Consider the following 24,069-nt stretch of genomic DNA (forward strand, 5'->3'; position numbering starts at 1 on the left):
TTCTTGTGTGTCTGTCAAGTTAGAATGCTTAACGTTGACCTTTAACTGCCACATTGCTGAGTGTTTTCCAATTTAATGTTAGTTTTAGAGCGGAAAATATCTATGCGAAAACCGAGAGAAGAGCTGGTTAAAAGAGGGGTTCTTTTGGAAGACTCTGAGCAGGGTGAGTTTGTAAATAAACTACATATGTCTGTCTCTGTACACTTGTTGTTTGATCCTGACTAGGTATTTGAATTTTCTTTTGTTATTGATATTGTTGGGAGGGAGAAGAGATTCTTTAAAACTGTTCATGCATGTGGAATTTTTTTTTTTTTAATTTCTATAAAAAGAGAAAAAACAACTCAGTGAAAGAATCTCCAGAAGCACTGGGCAGTTCGCTAAAGAATACATACAAATGGGGGCACCTGGCTGCCTCAGTCGGTGAAGCATGCAACTCTTGATCTCAGGGTCGAGTTCCACCCTCATGTTGAGCATAGAGATTACTTAAAAAAATTTTTATAATACTTTAGCCTAAACTACCTATCCATGAAACCTGGAGGTATGCATACCTATGTGCCAGCATGTCCAGAACTTGGTATATACTCAACAAAAACATGTATACATGGGTATCAGGAGATATATACATACAAATATGCTTGTAGCAGCAATATTTACTAACAGTAGAACAAAATTGAAAACAATCCAAATGTCTACTGATAATAAAACATAAAAACAATTTGTGGGGGCACTTGGGTGGCTCAGTCAGTTAAGTGTCTGACTCTTGATTTCAGCTCAGGTCATGATCTCATGATACCTGAGACTGAGCCCTGCGTTGGGCTTTGCGCTGACAGGGCAGAGCCTGCTTGAGATTCTCTCTCTGTCCCCCTCTTTCTGCCCCTCCCCTGCTTGTGCTTCCTCTCTCTCTCTCAAAATGGATAAACATTAAAAAAAAGAATATCCAATAGAAGAAAAGATGGTTTCTTCAACAAATGATGTTGGGAAAACTGGACAGCTACATGCATAAGAAAGAAACTGGACCACTTCCTTACACTATACATAAAAATAAATTCAAAATGGATCAAAGACCAGGGGGCGCCTGGGTGGCTCAGTCAGTTGAACATCCAGCTCTTGATTTCAGCTCAGGTCATAATCCCAGCTTTGTGGGATCAAGCCCCGCGTCAGGCCTTGCAGTGAGTGTGGAGCTTACTTGGGATTCTCTCTCCCTCTGCCCCTCTTCCTGCTCATGTGCTCGCCCTTTGTCTCTAAATTTAAAAAATTAGAAAAAAAAAATTAAATAAAAAAAATGGAATAAAGATCTAAATGTGAGACCTGTGACCATAAAATTCCTAGAAGGGAATATAGGCAGTAATCTCTTTGGCATCTCCTATAGAAACATTTTTCTAAATATGTCTCCTTTCGCAACGGAAACAAAAGCAAAATTAAACTATCGGTACTCCACCAAAATAAAAAGCTTTTGCATGGCAAAGGAAACCGTCAACAAAACAAAAAGATAACATGCCAAATGGGAGAAGATATTTGCAAATGATATATTCAGTAAAGGGTCAATATCCGATGAAATATGTAAAAAACTTCTACAACTCAACACCAAAAAAACAAATAACCCAGTTAAAAAATAGGCAGAAGACATGTATAGACATTTTTCCAAAGAAGAGATACAGATGGCCAACAGATACAAGAAGATACTCAGCATCACTAATCATCAGGGAAATGCAAATCAAAACCACAATGAAATAGATACCACGGCATACCTATCAGAATAGCTAGAATCAAAAACAAGAAATAACAGGTGTTGGCAACGATGTGGAGGAAAAGGAGCTCTCATACACTGTTGGTGGGAATATAAACTGGTGCAGCCACTATGGAATACAGTATGGATGTTCCTCAAAAAAATAAAAATAGAATTACCATATGACCCAGTAATTCGTCTACTAGGTATTTACCCAAAGAAAACGAAAACACCATTTCAGAAAGATACATGCACCTCCATATCTATTGCAGCGTTATTTATAATAGCCAAGGTATAGAAACAAATGTCCACCCATTGATGAATGAATAAAGTATACACACACATACGATGGAGTATTAGCCATTAAAAACAAATGAAATCCTGCCATTTGCAGCAATGTGGATGGATCTAAGGATATAATGCTAAGTGAAATAAGTTAGAGAAAGACCTACCATATGATTTCACTCATATGTGGAATTTAAGAAACAAATGAACAAAGGAAAAAGACACACCAAAAACAGACTCTTAAATATAGAGAATAAATTGGTAGTTGCCAGAGGGGAGGTAGGGGGTTGGGTCAGTGAAATAGGCGATGGGGCTTAAAGAATACACTTATCATGATGAGTAGAGTATAGAATTGTTGAGTCATTATATTGTACACATGAAACTAACACTGAATGCTATTTAACTTGAATTTAAAAATACATAAAAAAAATTTTTTTAAAGGACTTTCAGGGGCGCCTGGATGGCTGAGTGGGTTGAGCATCCATCCGACTTTGGCTCAGGTCATGATCTCACAGTTCTCACATAAGTTCAACCAACCCACGTTGGGCTCTTTGCTGTCAGCACAGAGCCCACCTCACATCCTCTGCCCCCTCTCTCTGCTCCTCCCTCACTCGCAGTGTGCCTTCTCTTTCTATCTCTCAAAAATAAGTTTATTTATTTAAAAAATAAAAGAGGGGTGCCTGGGTGGCTCAGTCGGTTAAGTATCTGACTTTGGCTCAGGTCATGATCTCATGATTCATGAATTCAAGTCCCGCTTGGGGTGAGTTGCTGCCCTGTTTCGGCTGAACCCACAAGTCACGCTTGGGCTGAGCCCTGCTTTTCTCTCTCTCTCTCTCTCTCTCTCTCTCTCTCTCTCTCTCCCCCCCTCTGCACCTTGTCAGATTCTCTCTGCTTCTCTGCCCCTCACTCATTTGTGTCCCCTGAATGAATGAATGAATGAATGAAATTTAAAGTAGACAATCCTAAATAAATAACTTGAGAGATAACTGACCACTTTTGCATATATTTTCCTAGCACATGCTGAGTAGAAACCAATTAATAATGTGTCTTAACCTTTCACTGTATGGTTTTCAAAAGTAGCAGTCTTTTTTGGCTTTGAAATGAGTCCTTGGTTTATAATCTAGAAATCCTATTTTTGTTAAGGCTGGGCTGTATTAACATAGTGGCAATTTACTGCATTTGCATAGTTGTCAATTTGCTACCTTGCCTGTTTTATTTTTTATTTTTTAATGTTTATCTATTTTTGAGAGAGAGAGTGCGGACAGGGGAGGGGCCGAGAGAGAGGGAGACACAAGATATGAAGCAGGCTTCAGGCTCTAAGCCGTCAGCACAGAGCCCGACGTGGGGCTCAAACTCAAGAACGGTGAGATCTTGACCTGAGCCAAAGTCAAATACTTAACCGACTGAGCCACCCAGGCACCCTGCTACCTTGCCTGTTTTAAAATAGTTGTCAGAATACTTTAGCTTGAGAAATATATTTTCATTTAGCACTCATTTGCTGTAGACTCTTCACTACTTTCAGCCCAAGCTCTACCTCTTACTGACACTGCATAGATAATGGTTCTATTTAGTCTAGTAGAAAGTGGTGGGTTGGGTGAAGGAGACTAGTTTCTGAGAACTTACTTCTATTACTACTATAAAAATCCAAATAATCTAGATCTGAATCATACACTCAAACAGGAAAGGGGAGAAAAGAGATAAGAAACGTTAGAAATCATCAGCTCTTCTCCCTGTCTGATCACACCAGTCCATCAGTCTTGCTCTTTTCTTTTTGACCTTGCAGGTGGTGAGGATCCAGGGAAATTGAGCCATGCCATGTTAAAGAATGGCCATACCACCCCCATAGGGAGTACCACATCTTCTAGTTCAGTCCAAGCAGATGAAGAGTCAGGAAGAATAACAAGTCTTAGGAAACCTGTTCCAGAAGAGGACCCAAAGAAGCGACTAGGTAAGAAACTCCCAATTTTTGAGTGTAAGAGCCATGGATCAATCATTCTTGTTTAACTCAGGGTTTTGCTAGAGCCAGGGGGAAATAAAATCCAGAGGGAATTCTTTTCTCCTTTAGCAATTCCTCAACTAGTTGCAACTGTAAGTGGAATTTTCCCTTTCTCATTCTTGCATTCACAAAATACCTAATTTGTAATTCTCAAGGACGGAAGAGAATGTTAAGTGTCAGATACCCGTAGGACTTTTTTGCACTATACATTCCTCCTCTCCCACCTGTGGGATTCTGTGCCTCCTCCAGTTGCCCGGCCCTTGTGTGAAGAATCAGTCCCATACAGGCCTCTCTTACTTTGAGATTGTGATTGAGAGAAAGTGTCCTATACTTTAAGTATGTTGAGGTTGGGGAACTTTGCCTGTAAACGAATCTACACGTTAAACAATGGAGGAAGTTGACCACAAGTCTATAGATGTGTTAGCTTTTTTCAGTCTATCTTGTTATTCTTTTTTCTCTTCTAAATCATATCTGTCGTTATTACACAGGCTCGACTGGAAGCCAGCCTAATTCCGAAGCAGAGTCCGTTCCTGAGAATGTACCCAAACAGCCCTTACTTCCCCCTAAAAGACCCTTGTCCTCTTCTCACGAAGCAAACGAAGGGCAAGCAAAGGATGCCACTTCCTCTGGCGGCGCGGCAAGGTCCATCTCCTCCACCTCCACTGCCGCCTCCACCTCAGCACCTGCCGCCACCACTCCTGCCACCAACCCAGCAAAAACTGTTAGTTCCTCTGTCCCCCCCTCCCCAGCGCCCAGGACTCTGCCTGCCACTCCTGCCAGCACTAACACTACTGCCACCCCGAGCCTCACTCATACGGTCCCTGCCAAGCAGCCCCCTATCCCTCCCCCTAAACCAGCTCACAGAAATAGCAACCCTGTCATTGGTAAGTAAGTCTTGAGGTTTCCATTGCTCGGGGTTTGGTTTGGTTTGATTTTGGATGGTGGTTTTATTGGAAAACTGGTATAATACTGATTTGGTCTGTGAGAGAGTTCTCCATGTCATGTCCCTTTGGATGCCCTCGATACGGAGAAAAGTCTTGAAAATGAGGCAGATAACTAGGAATGAAAACAGACAGGGAGCGGATATCACTAAAACTAAGCTCCAGTTTGGTCAGGAGTGGTGGGGAGTATCTATTTTCCTAAAACAGTATTTCTGAAATACGGTTTATAGTTGGGGGACTGGATGTGAGGACCACAACAGGTTCTGACCTGCATGGAGAAAAGGGTTGTTTTTGGTTTTTTTTTACCCTACTTTAAACCACCAGCATCTGCCTTAAGCATGAGCCCAACAGATAAAAAGGTGATTGTATAGATGCCTGTGTAACTTATGATTCAGTGTCTGGCATGATACCTTCATGCAAACTGCAAAAGATATTATTCAAAGTGTCTTGATAAAATCGTGTTTTTATCTTGGGAAGAGTCAAGAATGCTACTCTTAGTAAAATAAGTGGCAGAAGAAAGAAAACTTGGAAGATAACCAGCACACTTACCAGTTTAGTAAATTTTTTTTTAAGTTTATTATTTATTTTGAGAGAGAAAGAGCTGAAGAGGGGCAGAGAGAGAGGGAGAAACAATCCCAAGCAGGCTCCGTGCTGTCAGTACAGAGCCCAAAACGGGGCTCAGTCTCATAAATTGTGAGATGAAGACCTGAGCCGAAATCGAGAGTACTAAGCCACCCAGGTGCCCCAATTTAGTACATTTTTTTATATTTGCCTGAAGTCCTGTTTAGGTCTGCTTTTCTGTACATAATTGCAGACCTTCTTAGAGGAAATTATAAGAAGGGGAGGAGAGGAAAGAGGTAGTTTTTCAGGAAAAATAATACAAGGCTTAGTACTGCTTGAAGTTCTTGTTCGTGATTGAAGGGAGGAATAAAGTACGCTCGTTAAACAGTTAATACCGCCAACTTGTGTGGGTTGACAAGAACCCTGAAAAACAGGCTTAGAATTCATTGTGAGTATGACAGGTTGGAGTAGCTTGATTACAGAAAGGACGGTGGTTATTATTGTTATCACCAACCTAGATGGACAGTCTGTGTTGACTTATCTCTGAGGAACTTGAGCTGCTTTCATATACTTGGCTGTCAGAGCCTCCTTGTGAAGTAGGAAGCCGATTTTATCTATTATATGGTTAGGGCAATTATAACATGAAGAACTTGTGACTCACTCAGGGTTGCAGTTAATGAGAAATAGAAACCAAACATAGGCTTTTCAGCTCTTGAGCCCAGACTTCTGTCCTGTACATCGATATTCTCAAACTGCTGTCTAGACAAGCTCTCTTCTCCATCAACCTAGAGGACTTGTGAAACACAGATTGCTGGGCCCTGCCCTTAGAATTTCTGAATCAGTAAGTCTAGGGTGGGCCTGAGAATTTGTGTTTCTAATAAGTTCCCAGATGATACTGATGCTACATATATGGGGACCACACATTGAGAACCATTGCTCTAAAGCAGTAATACTTCACTCTTTTCGGGGTAAGACAGTTATAAAAAATAATAATATGTGTACTGTAACCTGGGCTGAACCTTAGAGGCCATGCTTGGCCTAAGGTGAATAGCCCAAAGCAATAGGCCTTGTGACTGGGGGATCAACATCAGTTGTGAGTGGTCCTCAGCAGAAGGAGAAAAACAGGAGAGTTTTTATAAGTTTTTATTAAGGCTAAATAGCTATGATTTAAAGGACTACCCTTTATTCTGAAATTATGACCTTCCTAATTCTTTGATGTTTAAAAAGCCATTTCTTGCATGAAAGGATTCTGTTCACAAATGGTTTGCTTAGTATGAAGTCTTGGAAATATTAAAAATTGACAACCTGAGGTTGGTTGAGAATTTCATTTTAGTTTTATTGGTTCATGAGATCCAAACATTTGGAAACTACTGCTTTAGACATTGCTATGTCTACTGACAGGCATAACAGTGTTAGGACTAAGAACTAATTAGGACAGAGGGAGGACCATCATAAATAGCTGAACAGATGAAGGGAATTTGTAACCCCTCCAATGAGCATTCTGGCATCTTCCCCTCAAAACTACAACCAAGTGTCCTTGCAGGGATAAATATAAGACAGTTCATTTCCTTAACATTTTGAGGTATGTGTGAGTATATATATATATATATATATATATATATACTTTCCTTAAATCACCAAAGATAATTTACCTTATCAATTCAAACAGTAAAATAATCAAATTTGGTCCCGTCGGGTGTAGATTTTGTTGCAAATGGAATTTATAACTGCTATTTTTAGAGAGGCAACAAAAGTCCAGTCTACCCAAAAATAATCTCTTTCATTGAAGCTAAAATTAATATTTTTTTAAATTTTCATATTTAAAAGTAATATTTTTTGTGTGTGTATGCAATGTTTTTCTAGAAAGTCTTTTAAAAATTTAAGGGATGCCTAGGGGCGCCTGGGTGGCGCAGTCGGTTAAGCGTCCGACTTCAGCCAGGTCACGATCTCGCGGTCTGTGAGTTCGAGCCCCGCGTCAGGCTCTGGGCTGATGGCTCGGAGCCTGGAGCCTGTTTCCAATTCTGTGTCTCCCTCTCTCTCTGCCCCTCCCCCGTTCATGCTCTGTCTCTCTCTGTCCCAAAAATAAATAAAAAACGTTGAAAAAAAAAAAAAATTTTAAGGGATGCCTGGGTAGCTCAGTCAGTTAAGCGTCCAATTTTTGGTTTCCACTCAGGTCATGATCTCACGGTTCTTGTTTTTGAGCCCCATGTCATTCTCCACACTGACAGTGTGGAGCCTGCTTGGGACTCTAATCCCTCTCTCTCAAAAATAAATAAACATTTTTTTTTTAATTTACTTAAGATATATAACACTGTATGTTATTTATACTGGAATTAAATTTTTAAGTGCATTTGGGCATTTATAATATATAAAAAGCTAAAGGTTATTAAAATAATATAGAGCTAGGGGCGCCTGGGTGGCTCAGTCAGTTGGGCATCTGACTTCGGCCCAGGTCATGATCTCACAGTTCATGGGTTCGAGCCCTGTGTCGGGCTCTGTGCTGACAGCTCGGAGCCTGGAGCCTACTTCGGATTCTGTGTCTCCCTCTCTCTGCCCTTTCCCCTCTCATGCTCTGTCTCTCTCTGTCTCTCAAAGATGAATAAACGTTAAGAAAAAAAAAATTTTTTAAAAATAATATAAAGCTAATTTATTCACAATAAATTATGATTATCTCACATATTTAAATTATTTTCATAATTTAGCCTATGGGCAAGTAAGTATGCCTAATAAAATGTATATATAGTTCAAACTGAAAAAAAATTACTTATGATAAGTGACATTAAAACATTATCAAATTAGCTAGCTTTTTACTTTAAATGCTACCAGTAGAGTGGGACTTAGGGCAAGTAAATTTTTATTTCAGGGAACCTTGAGGTGTTGCTCTCTAGGTAAGACATCTGGAACCATTTGAAAACAAGTGGTGTGACCAAAATTAGGGTTTTGAGTGAAGGATGAGGGGTTGGTGGTCAAGAGACCTACTATTTAATTACTTTGCAGGATTAGCTCCTGCGTGATATGATGATCCATTTCTTAAAGGCCATTTGGAGCCCTCCAAAGGGACTTTGCTGACTCAAAACCTCAGTCATTGCGGGCTTGGGGGAATCACATAGGGGTGCATACTGTCCTGATACAGGGTAGGAGCCTCTAGTCTCATAAACGTGTATCGAGGATCCACTGTGTGCCAAGCACTATGCCCACCTCTGTGGGTATGCTGATGGAAACAAGGAACCTATAGTAGAGTGGGGAGTGCGGATGAAGGTTTGGGTGTAAAGGATAAGAGGTATGGACAGTAATAAGAATCACAAAGACAGGGGGATCTAGAGGATGGAGTCTAATGATAAGACCTGGGAACTAGCTGAGCCCCTGCCTGTGTGTTGTCTGATCTTGGCAGGTCACCTACCTAATTTCTGTGGCTTCAGCTTTTCCTTTTGTAAAATGGTAAAGATAATCTCCCATGTAAGGAGAATCTGAAGTTAAGGATAGCAGAGCACTTTGATTTTCTCAAAGACCTTTGTATTTGCTATAAAAAGTCAGGATGTCATTACTGCTAATTTTATAATGCAGAGCTGGGATATCTAGATGTTATTATTTATCAAGCTGTGGTAACAATGCCTGATGGTGTTTGGGGTTTTTGTTGTTTTTTTTTTTAGGGCTACCTTCATGTCTAAATTTTTTAATGGCATTCTGTTAGACAAAAAAACTTACCCACATTCTTTATCTCTTTATATTAACTTTATCTACCTCAAGTCATAAAAAGTTGTCATGTTAGAGCAAAGAAGTAAGAATTACTTTTCATCAGAGTATTAAGGTAGTGGTCTTCCTGCATGCCTGTACATTTATTAGGCTTCCTAGGTACCTAAATACAAATTTCATTTCGGCACGCGATATCTAGGATGTGGCAAAGTCAGGAAATGGATTGGTTTGCCTAAAAGCTGAGAGTAAGCTCAGTTCTAATCTAGCCCTTAGGCTGGCCCCTCATTGTGAAGCCATCTTAAATTGAGGTGTTATTCTCTCTTTTCCAGCTGAACTGTCCCAGGCAATAAACAGCGGTACATTGTTATCAAAACCGTCCCCACCTTTACCACCAAAGAGAGGCATTCCGTCAGCCTTGGTACCCACCTTGGAGTCTCCTGCCACCGCCACCGCCACCGCCACCTCCACAAAAGCACCATCTGATCACAGAGAAAAGAGCACATGCTCTGTGGGCTCTGAACCACTGTTGATGATTCCACCTCTCTCTCCGTCCCCACCGCTGCCTACTCATACACCTCCTGAACCCCCACGGTCCCCTCCATTCCCTGCTAAGACTTTTCAAGTTGTGCCAGAAATTGAGTTACCACCGTCCTTAGACCTACCCCACCTACCCCAGGAGGTTTCCCAGCAGGAAGATCAGAAAAAGGAAGTGCCTAAGAGAATGTTGGACCACAGCTTTGGAGAGCCCCATGTACCCTGTAGGCTGCCTCCACTCCCACTGCATATCCGAATCCAGCAGGCCCTGACCAGCCCGCTTCCCATGACTCCTCCCTTGGAGGGCTCTCACAGAGCTCACTCCTTGCTCTTTGAGTACAGTGACAACTTTTCTGAGGACAGCAGCACCCTAGGTCGGACCAGGTCACTTCCCATCACTATTGAAATGCTGAAAGTGTGAGTGCCTTTAAAGCTTGCCTTTTGTTTCCTCTTCTTTACTCTAGGTAGCCCTTCTTGGGAAAAATTACTTATAAAAAGAAAATGTGAATAAATTTAAAGTAAGAATACTCAACAAATAAGACACGTTCTAAAGTTTGGACATTTTTTACTCTGCTGATTTCTATAACATTGTTTCCATAGCAGTCACAAACATCTGTACTTGAAAATTAAAACCACTTTATTTTTTGTACATGATACAAGGGAAGCAGTGTAACAGGGTACTTAAGGAGCATTGATGTTGGAGTAAAATAGCTCTGGGTTCAAATCCCACCTCCACCTCTTCCTGGCTTGTAGTAGTGTACGTTACTTAACTTTTCTGCTCTTGAGCTGTCTACGCATAAACGGAGTAATCCCCACCCATAGGCTTGTGAGGATGAAATTCGACAAATCTGAAAGTCTGGGACCTGGCACCTGAACTCGGTGGAGCGGGACAGAGAGCAGTCTGGAGAAAAAGAAGGGAGCTCTGAAAGATAGCTCAGTGTTCCAGCCTCATAGACTGGACCTGGCCATTGTATTCTCTCCCTCATCTGTCCCCAGATACCTTGCCTTTTTAAAATTCCAACGATGTGTGACTAAAGGTTAACACTTTTTGGCCATTTGGAGATTTGCCTTGCTAGCTAAAAGAATTGTTACAGAGCTGTTGCGGCATACTGCTAATTAGTTGCTTTGCCATAATCTTTGTACCTGCGGGTATAATTTTTTTACTTCCTGGAAAGAGACCGCTTAGGAGTTCAAGATAGACTAAGTCACAGTTTTATGCCTGCACAATAGAAAGGGGAGAAGTTAGTTTTCATCTTTGCTTCTTTGGATTAGATTATCATCTCGTCCCACTCCATTGTTAAACCAAGGGAAATAAATGGGTTAAATGTCTTTATTACATATCTTCCATGAGCCAGATACAGTGTTAGATGCTCTGTGGTCTTCTCACTTAATCAGCCCAAAACAGACTTGAATCTCACATGTAGATCATTAGGGCCCTGTGTGCCAAACACTAATACAGTCTAGAATTTATCTGTTTGTCACAACAAGCCTCGGAGGTAAGTATCATTCACATTTACAGAAAAGCTAAATAACTTACAAGCTATGAATAAGTTGTAGAGCTAGGATTTAAACCCAGAGCCTTTTAGATTAATAGCTGCTAAAAAGTTTCTTAGCAAGATGGTTAAAGTTAAGGGAAGGAATAAATTTTTTCATTTGTGGAGTTTTCCATAGTTATTCAGTACTTTGCCATGCACATCAGTTACCCGTTATGTTTCTGAAAGGAAAACATAATTATATTCATTTGTTAGTCCAGACGATGAAGAGGAGGAGGAGCAGACCCCCCCATCTGCATTCACTGAAGATGTGGCATCTACCTCAGTTGTTCCCAAACTGCCACGGTGTCTGCAGGAAGAGGAGGAAGAGAAGGAGAGTGACTCTGATTCAGAAGGTCCCATTCAGTACCGAGATGAAGAGGATGAAGAGGAGAGCCATCATAGTAAGAAAGGGAAAAGCACAGGAGAGAATTATTTTACCGATAAAGCTGCTCTTAGCAAATATAAGACGAATGGAAATAGGCACTCTCTCCCATCAGGTCATCTGGTAACTGATACTGGAGGCCATTGTGAAGGAGCCTTGTCCCTGCTGTTCCCACTCTTCTAACAAGGCAGTGAGAGGGAGCCAAGTAGATTGAGTCATGCAGGTTTTTATTTGTTTGTGATTGAAAAATTATTTACCTTGATGGTATTAAAGAATTAGCAGAAGAAAGTTGGTATTTGAGCTGCATTGAAAAGACATAGTGATCCTCTGCTTTAGTCTCATGAACTTACTGTGTCCATGGGGCAAAGAAAAAATCCATGTTCATGTATGCAAATCTGCAGATAATGGAATTCTGATTCCTAAAAATGAGAAGGCAGCTTTAGGAATAGGAATCTTGGGGGTGCCTGCGTGACTCCTCAGACATTCGACTTTGGCTCAGGTCATGATCTCGCGGTTCGTAGGTTTGAGCCTTGCATCAGGCTCTGTGCTGACAGCTCAGAGCCTGGAGCCTGCTTTGGGTACTGTGTCTCCTTCTCTCTCTGCCCGTCCCCTACTTTTAATGCTTTAAATAAGCATTAAAAAAAACTTAAAAAGAATAGGAATCTTGGGGCGCCAGGCTGGCTCAGCCCGTGGAGCATGACTGTTGATCTCAAGATCATGAGTTCAAGCCCCATTTTGGGTGTAGAGCTTACTTTAAAAAAAAAAAAAAAAAAAAAAGAATGGGAATGTTAGGTGTGTTAATGCAAATGCCTTTGTGTTGTAATTCAGAGGGCTAGCCCATGTTTAGATTCTTGTTCTTCTAGCAACCTTCTTTAGAAGGAATGTAGAGAAATGTAGAAGACAGAAGGTATCTTTAGCCCAACTGAATCCATCTGGCTAATTAGATTTTTAGAGGTCTTCAGCTTTACCCCCCACCTCTACATTAGCTGAGTTACCTGGAGGCCAAGTAGAAAGCTAAGAGTTGCAATACTGTTTGTTCAGACTCTTGCCTAGCTCCAGGTGAGGTTGGTTGAGCCTTAGTGTCTACTTTTTTTTTCTTTCCCTTGTGCAAAGGTGCTCTGGCCAACAAAGTGAAGAGGAAGGACACACTGGCAATGAAGCTGAACCACAGACCCAGTGAACCAGAGCTGAACATGAATTCCTGGCCTCGGAAAAGCAAAGAAGAGTGGAATGAAATACGGCACCAGATTGGGAACACACTGATCCGGTAGTTCTTTGCTTAGAATACATGGATTTTATTTGATTTGGCCAGTAGCTGTGTTAGATACTTACTTCGTGGTGCATTCACTTACCTTTTTTTCTTTTTTGATTTTAGAAACAGCGTAATTTTTAAAAATACACATTGTACACACTTGGATATCCTCTTAGAACTTGAAAATTAAGGAACCAAATGGCTCTTGGAGCTTTAAACCATGAGATAGACATAAATGTGGCTTTTAAATTTTCTAGGGGCTCCTGGGTGGCTCAGTCAGTTAAGTGTCTGACTTCGGCTCAGGTCATGATCTCACGGTTTGTCAGTTTGAGCCCTGCATCAAGCTCTCTGCTCTCTTCATAGCCTACTTTGGATCCTCTGTCCCCTTCTCTCTCTGTCCCTCCCCCACTGCCTGTACTCACACTCTCCCTCTCCCTCTGTCCCTCTTTGTCTCTCTCTCTCAAAAATAAATAAACATAAAAAAATAAAAGTTTCTAGAGAATCTGTCTCAGTCAGTAGAGTATGTGACTGTTGATCTGGGGCTCCTGAGTTCAAGCCCCATATTGAGCATGGAGCTTACTTAAAAAAAAAATTTTTTTTTTTAGTTTCTAGAGAATTCACGTGGTTCCCAGGCCAGTAAGACTCCTCTGTCATTTATCCAGTTACTCAGCTATGAGGTGTCAACCCAATTAAAGATCACACCCATATTTTTCATTGTATCTATTTCACATGTTCCATGTATCTGCCTTTGAAATTTCAAAGTGTTAGTATATTTTTCAAGTCAGGTGGAACCAAAAGCATAGAGAAACTGAATGCAGGCCAGCTTCCTGCACATGTAATGTACACAAAGTCCAGGTATATAGATGGCTGTGGGACCAACTCAGATGTTTCATTTGGTAGAGTGAGGAAAAGGAAGTGGAACTCTTGGCATATTCTTAACAAAATAATTAACTTAGGGTGTTCATTAATTGAGATCTATTCTTTCCTGCCTCAGACACCTGGCTTTGCTATTGGCCAGGATGGCAATCTTAATGCAGAACTGTGGCTCTCTGGGTGTCAGCAAGAGACTTATCAACAATAGGAATTAATTTAGAATGAGAATCTTTGACAACAGATTTCTTTTTCCAGGGCGCCTGGTGGCTCAGTTGGTTAAACGTCCTACTTCAGCTTAGGTCATGATCTCGCAGTTTGTGAGTTCGAGCCCTTCATCAGGCTGTGTGCTGACAGTTCACAGCCTGGAGCCTGCTTCAGATTCTGTGTCTTCCTCGCTTTCTGCCTCTCTCTCTCTCTCTCTCTTTCTCTCTCTCTCAAAAGTAAATAAACATTAAAAAAATATTTAAATATTTACAGGTAAATCTGACAAAAGATTGTGTAAGACCTGTACATAGCAGAATATAATAAAATCCTGCTGAAGAAAGTAAAGAAGAATTAAATAAATGGAGAGAAATACCATATTCATGGGTCGGAAGTTTCAAGTATCGTAAGATATCAATACATACAATTCCAATCAAACTAACCCCCAGAAGGCTTTTTTTTTTAATTGCCAAACTGATTTAAAAATTCTTATGGAGGGGCACCTGGTTGGTTCAGTCAGTTGAGCATCTGACTTCTACTCAGGTCATGATCTCACAGTTCATGAGTTTGAGGCCTCCATTGGTCTCTGTGCTAACAGCTCAGCCTGGACCTGCTAAGGATTCTGTGTCTCCCTCTCTCTCTGCCCCTCCCCCGCTCTTGCTCTGTCTGTCTCTCCCTCAAAAATAAGTAAACATTTTTAAAAAATAAATAAAATAAAATAAAATAAAATTCTTATGGAAATATAAAATACACTAGAATAACCAAAGCAACTATGAAAAAGAATAGGGTTAGAGGACTAACACAATATGATTTAAGACAGATTATGGGGGGGGGGCACCTGGGTGGCTCAGTCGGTTAAGCGGCTGACTTCGGCTCAGGTCATGATCTCGCGGTCCGTGAGTTCGAGCCCCACGTTGGGCTCTGTGCTGCCCACGCAGAGCCTGGAGCCTGTTTCAGATTCTGTGTCTCCCTCTCTCTGACCCTCCCCCATTCATGCTCTCTCTCTCTCTCTCTGTCTCAAAAATAAATAAACGTTAAAAAAAAATTAAAAAAAAAAAAAAAAAAGACAGATTATAGGGGTGCATGGGTGGCTCATTTAGGTAAGCGTCCAACTTCAGGTCAGGTCATGATCCCACAGTTTGTGGGTTTGAGCCCTGCATCGGGCTCTCTAATGTCAGTGCAGAGTCTATTTCGTATACTCTGTCCCCATCTCTCTCTGCCCCTCCCCCACTTGCTCTCTGTCTCAAAAATAAACTTAAAAAAAAAAAAGGATATAGGGGCACCTGGGTTGTTCACTTGGTGTCCAACTTCTGCTCAGGTCATGATCTTATGATTCGTGAGTTCAAGCCCTGTATCAGGCTCTGCACTACCAGTGCAGAGCCCGCTTGGGGTGCTCTCACTCTCTCTCTCTCTCTCTCTCTCTCTCCCTCCCTCCCTCTCCCCCTCTCCCTCTCCCCCTCTCCCTCTCCCTCTGCCCCTCTCCCACGCTCACTCATGCACTCTGTCTCAAATAAACTTTAAAAAAAATTTTTTAAGAAGATTATAAAGCTAAAGTAACCTAATCAGTGTGGTGTTGACATAAAGATAGATAAACTGCACGGAAAAGAGAGCCCAGAAATACACCCACCCGTATATGTACAGCCCATTTTTGACAGAAGTTCAAAGATAATTTTATGAAGAAAGGATGGTTTTCTCAACAAATGGTGCATAAAAAGTACTTCAGTCCTTGCCTTGCATCATATACAAAAAATTAACTCAAAATGAATCCTGCATTTAAATATGAGAGCTAAAGCTACAAAACTTCTAGAAGAAGTTAAAGATTTCTCAGCCATGATCTCAAAAGCATGATTCTTAAGAGAAAAACATTGATGAACTGCACTTCATCTAAATTAAACATTTTTGTTCTTTGAAAGACACTGAAGAGAAGGTAAAACAAGCCACAAACTGGCAGAAAATATTTGTGAATCATCCATCTGACAAAGGTCTTATATCTAGGAAGAACTCACCAAACTTAATAAGAAAACAACAACCCAATTCTTAAAAGGTGGGGAGAAGATTTCAAAGAAGATACACAGATGGCAAATAAGCATATGGAAAGATGCTCAACATCCTTAGTCATTAGGGAAATGCAGATTAAAACCACAGTGAGAAACCACTCCAAGCCCACTAGGTTGGCTAAAATTGTACAATTTAAAAGACTAATAATACCAAGAGTTGCTAAGGATAAGGAGCAGCTGGCTTCTCCTACACCGGTGGTGGTAGGAGTGTAAAATAGTAGAAGTATTTTAGGAAACAATTTGTAAATTTCTTTTAAAAAATCAAATGTATGATCCAGCTATTCCATTAGCTATTATTTCTAATAGCCACCCTAAAAAAAATAGAAACAACATAAATATCCATCACAGGGCAAATGGATGAACAAATTGTGGCGTGATCATTCAGTGGAATACTGCACAGGAAAAAAAAAAAGCAACAAACTGTTTATGATGCTACAACTCAGAGCTCAGTAATTATGCTGCAAGAGGGTTGACAAAAAAAAAAAAAAAAGCACATACTATATTGTTTTATATAAAATTTTTTTAGGGGCGCCTGGGTGGCTCAGTCGGTTGAGCGTCCAGCTTCGGCTCAGGTCACGATCTCACGGTTTGTGAGTTCAAGCCCCGCGTCGGGCTCTGTGCTGACAGCTCAGAGCCTGGAGCCTGTTTTGGATTCTGTGTCTCCCTCTCTCTCTGCTCCTCCCCCACTCGTGCTCTGTCTCTGTCTCTGTCTCTCTCTCTCTCTCAAAAATAAATAAAACATTTAAAAAAATTTTTTTTTATTTTTTTAATGTTTTATTTATTTTTGAGAGAGAGAGAGAACACGAGTGATGGAGGGTCACAGAGAGAGGGAGACACAGAATCCGAAGCAGGCTCCAGGCTCTGAGCTGTCAGCACAGAGCCCGACGTGGGGCTCGAACTCACAACTGTGAGATCGTGACCTGAGCTTAAGTCAGACACTTAACCGACTGAGCCACCCAGGTGCTCCATATATAAAATTTTAGAAATTGAAAACTATAGGTACATAAAGCAGGTTTATTTGCTGGGGGCAGGGAGATTGAAATTATAAAATGGAAATGAGGGGTCTCTGGGTGGCTTAGTTCGTTCATCATCCCACTCTTGATTTTGGCTTAGGTCATGATCTAACGGTTCATGAGGTCAAGCCCCGTATCAGGTTCTGTGCTGACAGCTCAGGGCCTGGAGCCTGCTTCAGATTCAGATTAAAAAAAAAGAGAGAGAAAGAGAGAGAGACAACTTTAAATTCCAGTAGTTGCAAAATCACTGGTTTAAAAATCAAAAGAAAGATATCAGAGTCATGAGAAGGATTGTAAAAATATATATATATTAAAATCTCAGTCCTCATTCTGGTTTTCTGGGTTAGAATTTCTGTTACGTGTCTTGAGGGCCTGTGCTCCTTCCGCAGGTCTGTTTGGGAGCTTCCAGTCCAATGCAAACCTTCACTTCACAGATGAGTACACCCAGGATCTGACTGAGCTCTTTTGTGGTGACAGGGCTCGTTAATATCAGAGCTAGCATTGGAATCTTTTCCTCCTGTTTGCATGTAGAGTTTCTTTTTATGTTATAATATCCATGTTAACACTTTCAACATGAAAATTGTTTCATAAACAATCAGATAAACAAATGAAATACCAAAACAGTTTGAAAATGTATTGCTTTCATGCTAATGTAGGGGCTAATATAAACTGAGAGCAAAACAATTCTGAATAAGTAGAATTGGGAGGTTTAACATGGGCAATATCCTTATTTATCTCCTTTTTAGACGACTGAGTCAAAGACCGACAGCAGAAGAACTAGAACAGCGGAATATACTACAACGTGAGTCCAGCTATGGGCATAAAGTTGTACAGCTTTTCTTTGTAGATTTCTGACTTTAAGGCACATACTAGAGTAGAGAAGAGAAGCATTTTCTGCAAGGGCCAAGGAGAGGGTGTTCGGCCCAGGAAGGACTATTCATATCTTTTCTCCGGAAGGAACAGAACTCCCCCAAGCTTCCTTTACAAGATATCAGTATAGTATTGCTTAGTGTACTGGGAACCTCCAGAAAATTTTGTTCCGATATTCTCACAGTATCCTGAGACCTGCTTTGGCCATGTGGGAGGATTTGACAGCATGTGGCAGATACTGCCCAACTTTCCTCCTCAGGGAAGTGAGGTTGTGGCTGTGCACCTTCCTATTCCTAATGGACTTTGAGGGCTAGGGCCCAAAGCGAGGCCCAGATGCAGGAGCCTTCCTGTCTTTTTCATTTTTTAAGACTTTGGTACATCTAAAGTCACAAAATAAGACCATGTGTTTCATTTACTTTCTATGTGCATAATTACCTTCCTAAAATAACATTCAATCTGATATACATTTGATTTCGTTTTCCAGATTATAGGATGAATTTTGCCCTTAAAAACCACCACACTGAGAGGATTAGGCTTCATAGAGTTACTTGTGGGCATGCTCAGTCTGCCCAGTCCATCCCCCCTGTTCCTTCATCACTATGTGGATATATACAGCTTAGTCACTAAGTGAATTTTAAACTTAGAAACCTTTGTAGACATATCTCATGAAACTTAGTGTGATCTCCATTCTTCATTCTTGGGGGTTGCTCTTGAGCAAGAATCTGCAGAGTTTTTCTAAAGGGCACATAGTAAATATAATCACTTAAAAATGTAAAGATCAGGGGCGCCTGGGTGGCTCAGTCAGTTAAGTGTCCAACTCTTGATTTCAGCCCAGGTCATGGTCTCATGGTTTGTGAGATCAAGCCCTATATTGGGCTCTGTGCTGACAGTGTGGAGCCTGCTTGAGATTCTCTCTCTCCCTCTCTCTGCCCCTCCCCCTCTCCCCCTCTGCCTGCACACAGGTGCAGGCACTCTCTCAAGGTAAATAAACGTAAAATAAATAGTTAAAAAATGTAAAGATCATTATTAGCTCATGGACAGTAAAAATACAGGCAGTTGGCTGGATTTGGTACCATAGTGCTGCTGACCCTCGCTCCTAAGTATTTGACTCTACCAGTTGACAAGAAAATTATCTTGATTGTCCACCCCCAAAGTTAGTATTTTATTCTGACTTGGAGCCTATAAGAAATATCTGCCGTGTGATTACTGAATACTTGGATATGCAAATGGCCATTTTGAAGTAATATTCTTTGTTTTGGACTATTGACTGTAGCTAAAAATGAAGCTGATCGGCAGGCAGAAAAACGAGAGATTAAACGTCGTCTTACTAGAAAGGTATGTAGCCCAGTTGTTCGGTTTCAGTCTGTCTACTGACCACATATCTTGTATTTGAATGACCTATTTGGTTAGAAAGAAACGTTTGACTTGAATTGCCATAGGTTGCTATGAAAATGTAATACATGATGCAGATACTGAAAACAACACAACATTATCAAGAGCATTTTTGGGGCGTGCCTGGGTGGCTCAGACTGTTAAGTGTCTGACTTCAGCTCAAGTCATGATCTCACAGTTGATGACTTCGAGCCCTGCATCCGTTCTCTGCTGTCAACACAGCCCACTTGAGATCCTCTGTCTTCCTCTCTATACCCTTGCCCTTCTCATGCTCTCTCTCTCTCTCTCTCTCTCTCTTTCTCTCTCTCTCTCTCTCTCTCTCTCTCTCTCTCTGAAAAATAAACATTTTTTAAAAAAAGCACTTTTGGGGCAGCTGGGTGGCTCAGTCAGTTAAGTATCTGACTTCGGCTCAGGTCATGATCTCACAATTCGTGGGTTTGAGCCCCATGTCGGGCTCTGTGCTGACAGATCAGAACCTGGAGCCTGCTTCAGATTCTGTGTCTCCCTCTCTCTCTCTGCCTCCCCCCTACTCACTTTCTGTCCTCTCTCTCTCTCTCAAAAATAAACATTAAAAAAATTTTTTTTTTGAAAAGCACTTTTATCCCATTTTTATTATTTAAAGAATGCCTGGCACAAGGTGCTCCATTAATGTTTGCATAAATTCTGACCTTTTATTTGGCAAACCTGGGATTTGATGTAGACTCTAAAAACTGTTGAAGTAATAGAGACGGTAACAGAAGGAGTGTGTAGCATTCAATTTTGCAAGGCACACTGGTGTTTTCTAGTCAGAAAGAACTGAACTGACCCTTAGTGATACCAGAAGTATCACTACCAGAAGTATATAAACCAGAAGTATATACCAGAAGTATAAAAACGCCAACTGGGATTTGTTCTTAGTCCCAGATCGAATGGGGTAGAATCTTTTCTGTCCTAGACCTGTGTTGGCTTTTAAGCTTTTCCCTTTCCTTCCCACAATAATAGTTTGTAATTGCCTCCTGCAGATTCTGATTTGGCCTGAACTCTCTAGATATTTCTTAAAACTTACAAGAATCCCCAGAAGAGCAAAGGATCTAGATGGTTTCTTCCTGATTTTTCCCACTTTTCCCCTTCCCCAGGAACAGAGGAATTATCCTTGTTAGATTGAGGGGAGCTCAGTCTAGAGGCCAGAGCTGGACTCGATGCCTTCAGATTGAGCAGGTTACCTGACTATGCAACCTTAAATCCTGATTCATTACCAGATCTCGGCATTATTCATAATAAAAGGAAATTTACCCTTTATATTACCCACTAGACCTTGCTTTCATATTAAAGGTATGTATTACATGTTAGTGTCTAGCTCTGATCCTTTTGTTCCCCCAAATGTAGTCCACAGACCAGCAGCATTGGCATCACCTGGGAGCTTGTAGAGATGCGGAATCTCAGGCCGCACCTCAGACCTTAATCAAAATCTACATTGTAACCAGATCCGCAAATGCTTTGTATGCATATTAAAGTTTGAGAAACACTGGGTATACTGGTTATACTGGTTTATAGCTATGGTTCTCAGTGTTAGCTGTGGCATTCAGGAGCTTTAAGAAAAAAAAACAAAACAAGGGGCCTCTGGGTGGCTCAGTCGGTTGAGCATCAGACTTCGGCTCAGGTCATGATCTCATGGTTGACGAGTTTGAGCCCCGCGTCGGGCTCTGTGCTGACAGCTCAGAGCCTGGAACCTGCTTCGGATTCTGTGTCTTCCTTCTCTCTCTCTGCCCCTCCCTTGCTCACGCTCTGTCTCGGTCTCAAAAATAAATAAACATTTAAAAAAATTGTTTTTTAAACAAAACCTCCCAATACCCAGAATCTTTGGGAATGGACCCAGGGATCAGTCGTGTTTAAAGGTCCCCAGGCAATTCCAGTGTGCAGTAAGGTTGAAGCGCTGGGTTAGAGGCGTTTTGAATGCATGACTGATGCCTCATCCCTGGCATAATGAACTAAGAGGCTCCATTTCTTTCAGCTCAGTCAGAGGCCGACTGTGGCTGAACTACTTGCCAGGAAGATTCTGAGATTTAATGAGTATGTGGAGGTAACAGATGCTCAAGATTATGACCGGCGAGCCGACAAACCTTGGACCAAACTGACCCCTGCTGACAAGGTGCCTGTTGGTGTGTGTGTGTGTGTGTGTGTGTGTGTGTGTGTGTGTGTCTCTATTTGAAGAATGTAATACACTAACTAGAAGGGGAAAACATAATATTTTTACTTTTTGATACGTTAAATTTCTAATCAAGATATAAAATGCCAAGATGTACGAACCAAAACTTTATACTAATGACTCCATCACCAGCACCATCACAAGCAAAAAAAAAAAAAGAAAATCCTTGCTACATCACAGAGTCCACAAATCTGGAAGGAAATAAAACACATTTTAATGGTGGTTATTTCTGTTGGAGGGAGTTTGGGTGGTCTGTTTTAGTAATGACCTGTATTTCACTTGTATAACAGGAAAAGCATTTGTACATGCTGTAAAACTATAAAACTATAAAAAAAAAACAAAACTATAAACTATAAAAGTTACACTATCTCTTTTTAGCTCTCTAGGTGTTCTGATGTAACTAGAGAGATTCAGTTTATTATGAGATAAATAGTGTTAAGAAAGGCGACATGTACCAGGCTCGGCGTGTGGACCTGGCTCCTTTGCTCGCCCCGGGTTGCCTGCTATGGGTTGCAGTGACTCATGAAGTTAATAAGCACAAGCGAGAATAAATGGCAAATGACACTGCTATATGTACTATGGCCGACAGAAGATGCTAAAACATTTTTGTTTCTACTCCACAGGCTGCCATAAGAAAAGAATTAAATGAATTTAAAAGCTCAGAGATGGAGGTTCATGAAGAGAGCAAACATTTTACACGGTAAGCGCCAAATACCGTGAGCTAAGTAGAGCTCTACCACAAACCAGACACAACAGAGTTGTCCAGATGGGAAGGACTCTTAATGCCATCATTAAAAGAAGGAGACAGCATGTTGACTGCAAGAAGACTACATTCAGAGACAGGGATGACAACTAAGAGGCAGTAGGAAATGCCTATACTGAGTGTGGCATTTTACGTATATTATTTAATCCTTGCGATAACCCCATAGGCTTTCTTAATATCCCCATTTTGTCGATGAAGAAACAGGCCCAGGAGCACCTGACTGGCTCAGTCGGTTGAGTGTGACTCTTGATCTCAGGGTCATAAGTTCAAGCCCCACGTTGGGTGTGGAACTTATCTAAAACAAGAAAAGAGAAGAGAAGAGAGAAGAAACAAAATGAAACAGTCCCAAAAAGGTTAAGTAAGTTGCAGAACCAGGAGTGGAAAAAGGAATGACTGGTGGAAAGCCCCTGGGTGCTCTCTTCCTGTGCCTCAGTGTCCCAGGTGTTGTATAAGGAAATTGTTGCTAAGTTAGACAGTATCTCACCCTCTCTGGTTTCGGTTATTTCTAGCACTGCTAATCTTACCAATTTAGTATATAAACTTCATTTTAGTTCCCTGTCTTCATGAAACAAGCCAAGAAGTATTTTGGTGTGGAATTACTATTGTGATTAAGGACCCATCTAAAGAATCAGCTGGCTACAAATGGAATCAATGAAAGTATGTAGGTGACTCTTAGAACATTTATAAAGAGAGGCTAGGGGCGCCTGGCTTGCTCAGTCAGAAGAGCATGCGACTCTTGATCTTGGGGTCATGAGTTCAAGCCCCACGTTGGTTGTAGAAATTACTAAAAGTAAACTTTAAAAAAACAAAAAAAAAGGTAGGGTGCCTGGGTGACTCAGTTGGTTAAGCCTCTGACTCTTGGTTTTGGCTCAGGTCATGATCTCATGGTTCATGAGATTGAGCCCCATGTTGGGCTCTGCACTGACAGTGCAGAGCCTACTTGGAATTCTCTGCCCCTCCCCTGCTTGCATGCTTTCTCTCTAAGTAAATAAACTTTTTTTTTTTTTTTTAAAGAGGTTAAATGAAGGAAAATACAATGACAATTACAGTTTGCTATAAAAAGAAGCAAGCAAGCAAAGTTGGAAAATAAAATAATTGTTAAACGTTTTTCCATCACAATCCAGGCAAATGTTCTTTTAATTACAGAATTTTTTTGTATTGAACTGAGATAGTAGAGAAGGCAAATTTTGTTTGAGAGAGACAGAGCACGAGTGAGTGAGTGGGGGGCAGAGGGAGAGAGAGAATCTTAAGCAGGCTCTACACTCAGTGTGGGAGAGAAGGCACATTTTTTGAACAGCCAGTAACACTATTCAGGGCAATGTAATACAAACTCAAATAACAAGCCAAATTTGCCAGCAAGAAGACTGTGCTCTAATCTGGAAAAAGACCTGTGCACTACTAAATATATAGTGCAATCAATACGATAAATGCCCCAGTCATTCTAAGTCCTAAATTGGCCAGATTTCGTATCCCAACTCCACCATTTTCTGGCTATGTCAGTGTTAGCCATTCTCATTGTTGTTACAATAATAATAAAGTACTATAGCGAGCAACAATAAAAGAAAGAGTCATAGAGATGATGCCACTTAGGCTGGATCTTAAAGCACGTGAAAGAATTTATTTGAACAAGAAGGAAGGAACAAGCAGAGGGACCAGCATTAACAAGGCTATGGGAGGTGAGCCAAGTGCACACTATCTCTGGGTTACGGAAAATGTCACGGAGCAGGGGACACATGGGAGCAGTGTGGTGAAGAGGAGACCAACATAATGGGTTAGGGTCACACCCTGAAGAGCCTTGACTGTTATGCTA

At 41.1% G+C, this 24,069-nt stretch overlaps 1 protein-coding gene across 9 annotated transcripts in view; it reads left to right on the top strand.

Moving 5' to 3' along the window:
• PHACTR4 (phosphatase and actin regulator 4) overlaps positions 1–24,069 on the top strand; it is a 100,431-nt gene that overhangs the window by 73,056 nt on the left and 3,306 nt on the right. For 8 of the 9 annotated variants that reach the window (XM_042953352.1, XM_042953346.1, XM_042953351.1 and 5 more), the window contains 10 exons: positions 83–163; positions 3,795–3,959; positions 4,496–4,891; positions 9,532–10,153; positions 11,485–11,672; positions 12,767–12,920; positions 17,796–17,851; positions 19,193–19,254; positions 21,302–21,439; positions 22,120–22,196. In XM_042953352.1, coding sequence (XP_042809286.1) covers positions 83–163; positions 3,795–3,959; positions 4,496–4,891; positions 9,532–10,153; positions 11,485–11,672; positions 12,767–12,920; positions 17,796–17,851; positions 19,193–19,254; positions 21,302–21,439; positions 22,120–22,196 — 1,939 coding nt within the window. Of the gene's footprint in view, positions 1–82; positions 164–3,794; positions 3,960–4,495; positions 4,892–9,531; positions 10,154–11,484; positions 11,673–12,766; positions 12,921–17,795; positions 17,852–19,192; positions 19,255–21,301; positions 21,440–22,119; positions 22,197–22,810; positions 22,939–24,069 lie in introns of those variants that run through there. The other variant, XM_042953344.1, reaches the window with a different exon arrangement.

The sequence above is a fragment of the Panthera leo genome, chromosome C1 (genome assembly GCF_018350215.1).
Source record: "Panthera leo isolate Ple1 chromosome C1, P.leo_Ple1_pat1.1, whole genome shotgun sequence".
NCBI lineage: Eukaryota > Metazoa > Chordata > Mammalia > Carnivora > Felidae > Panthera > Panthera leo.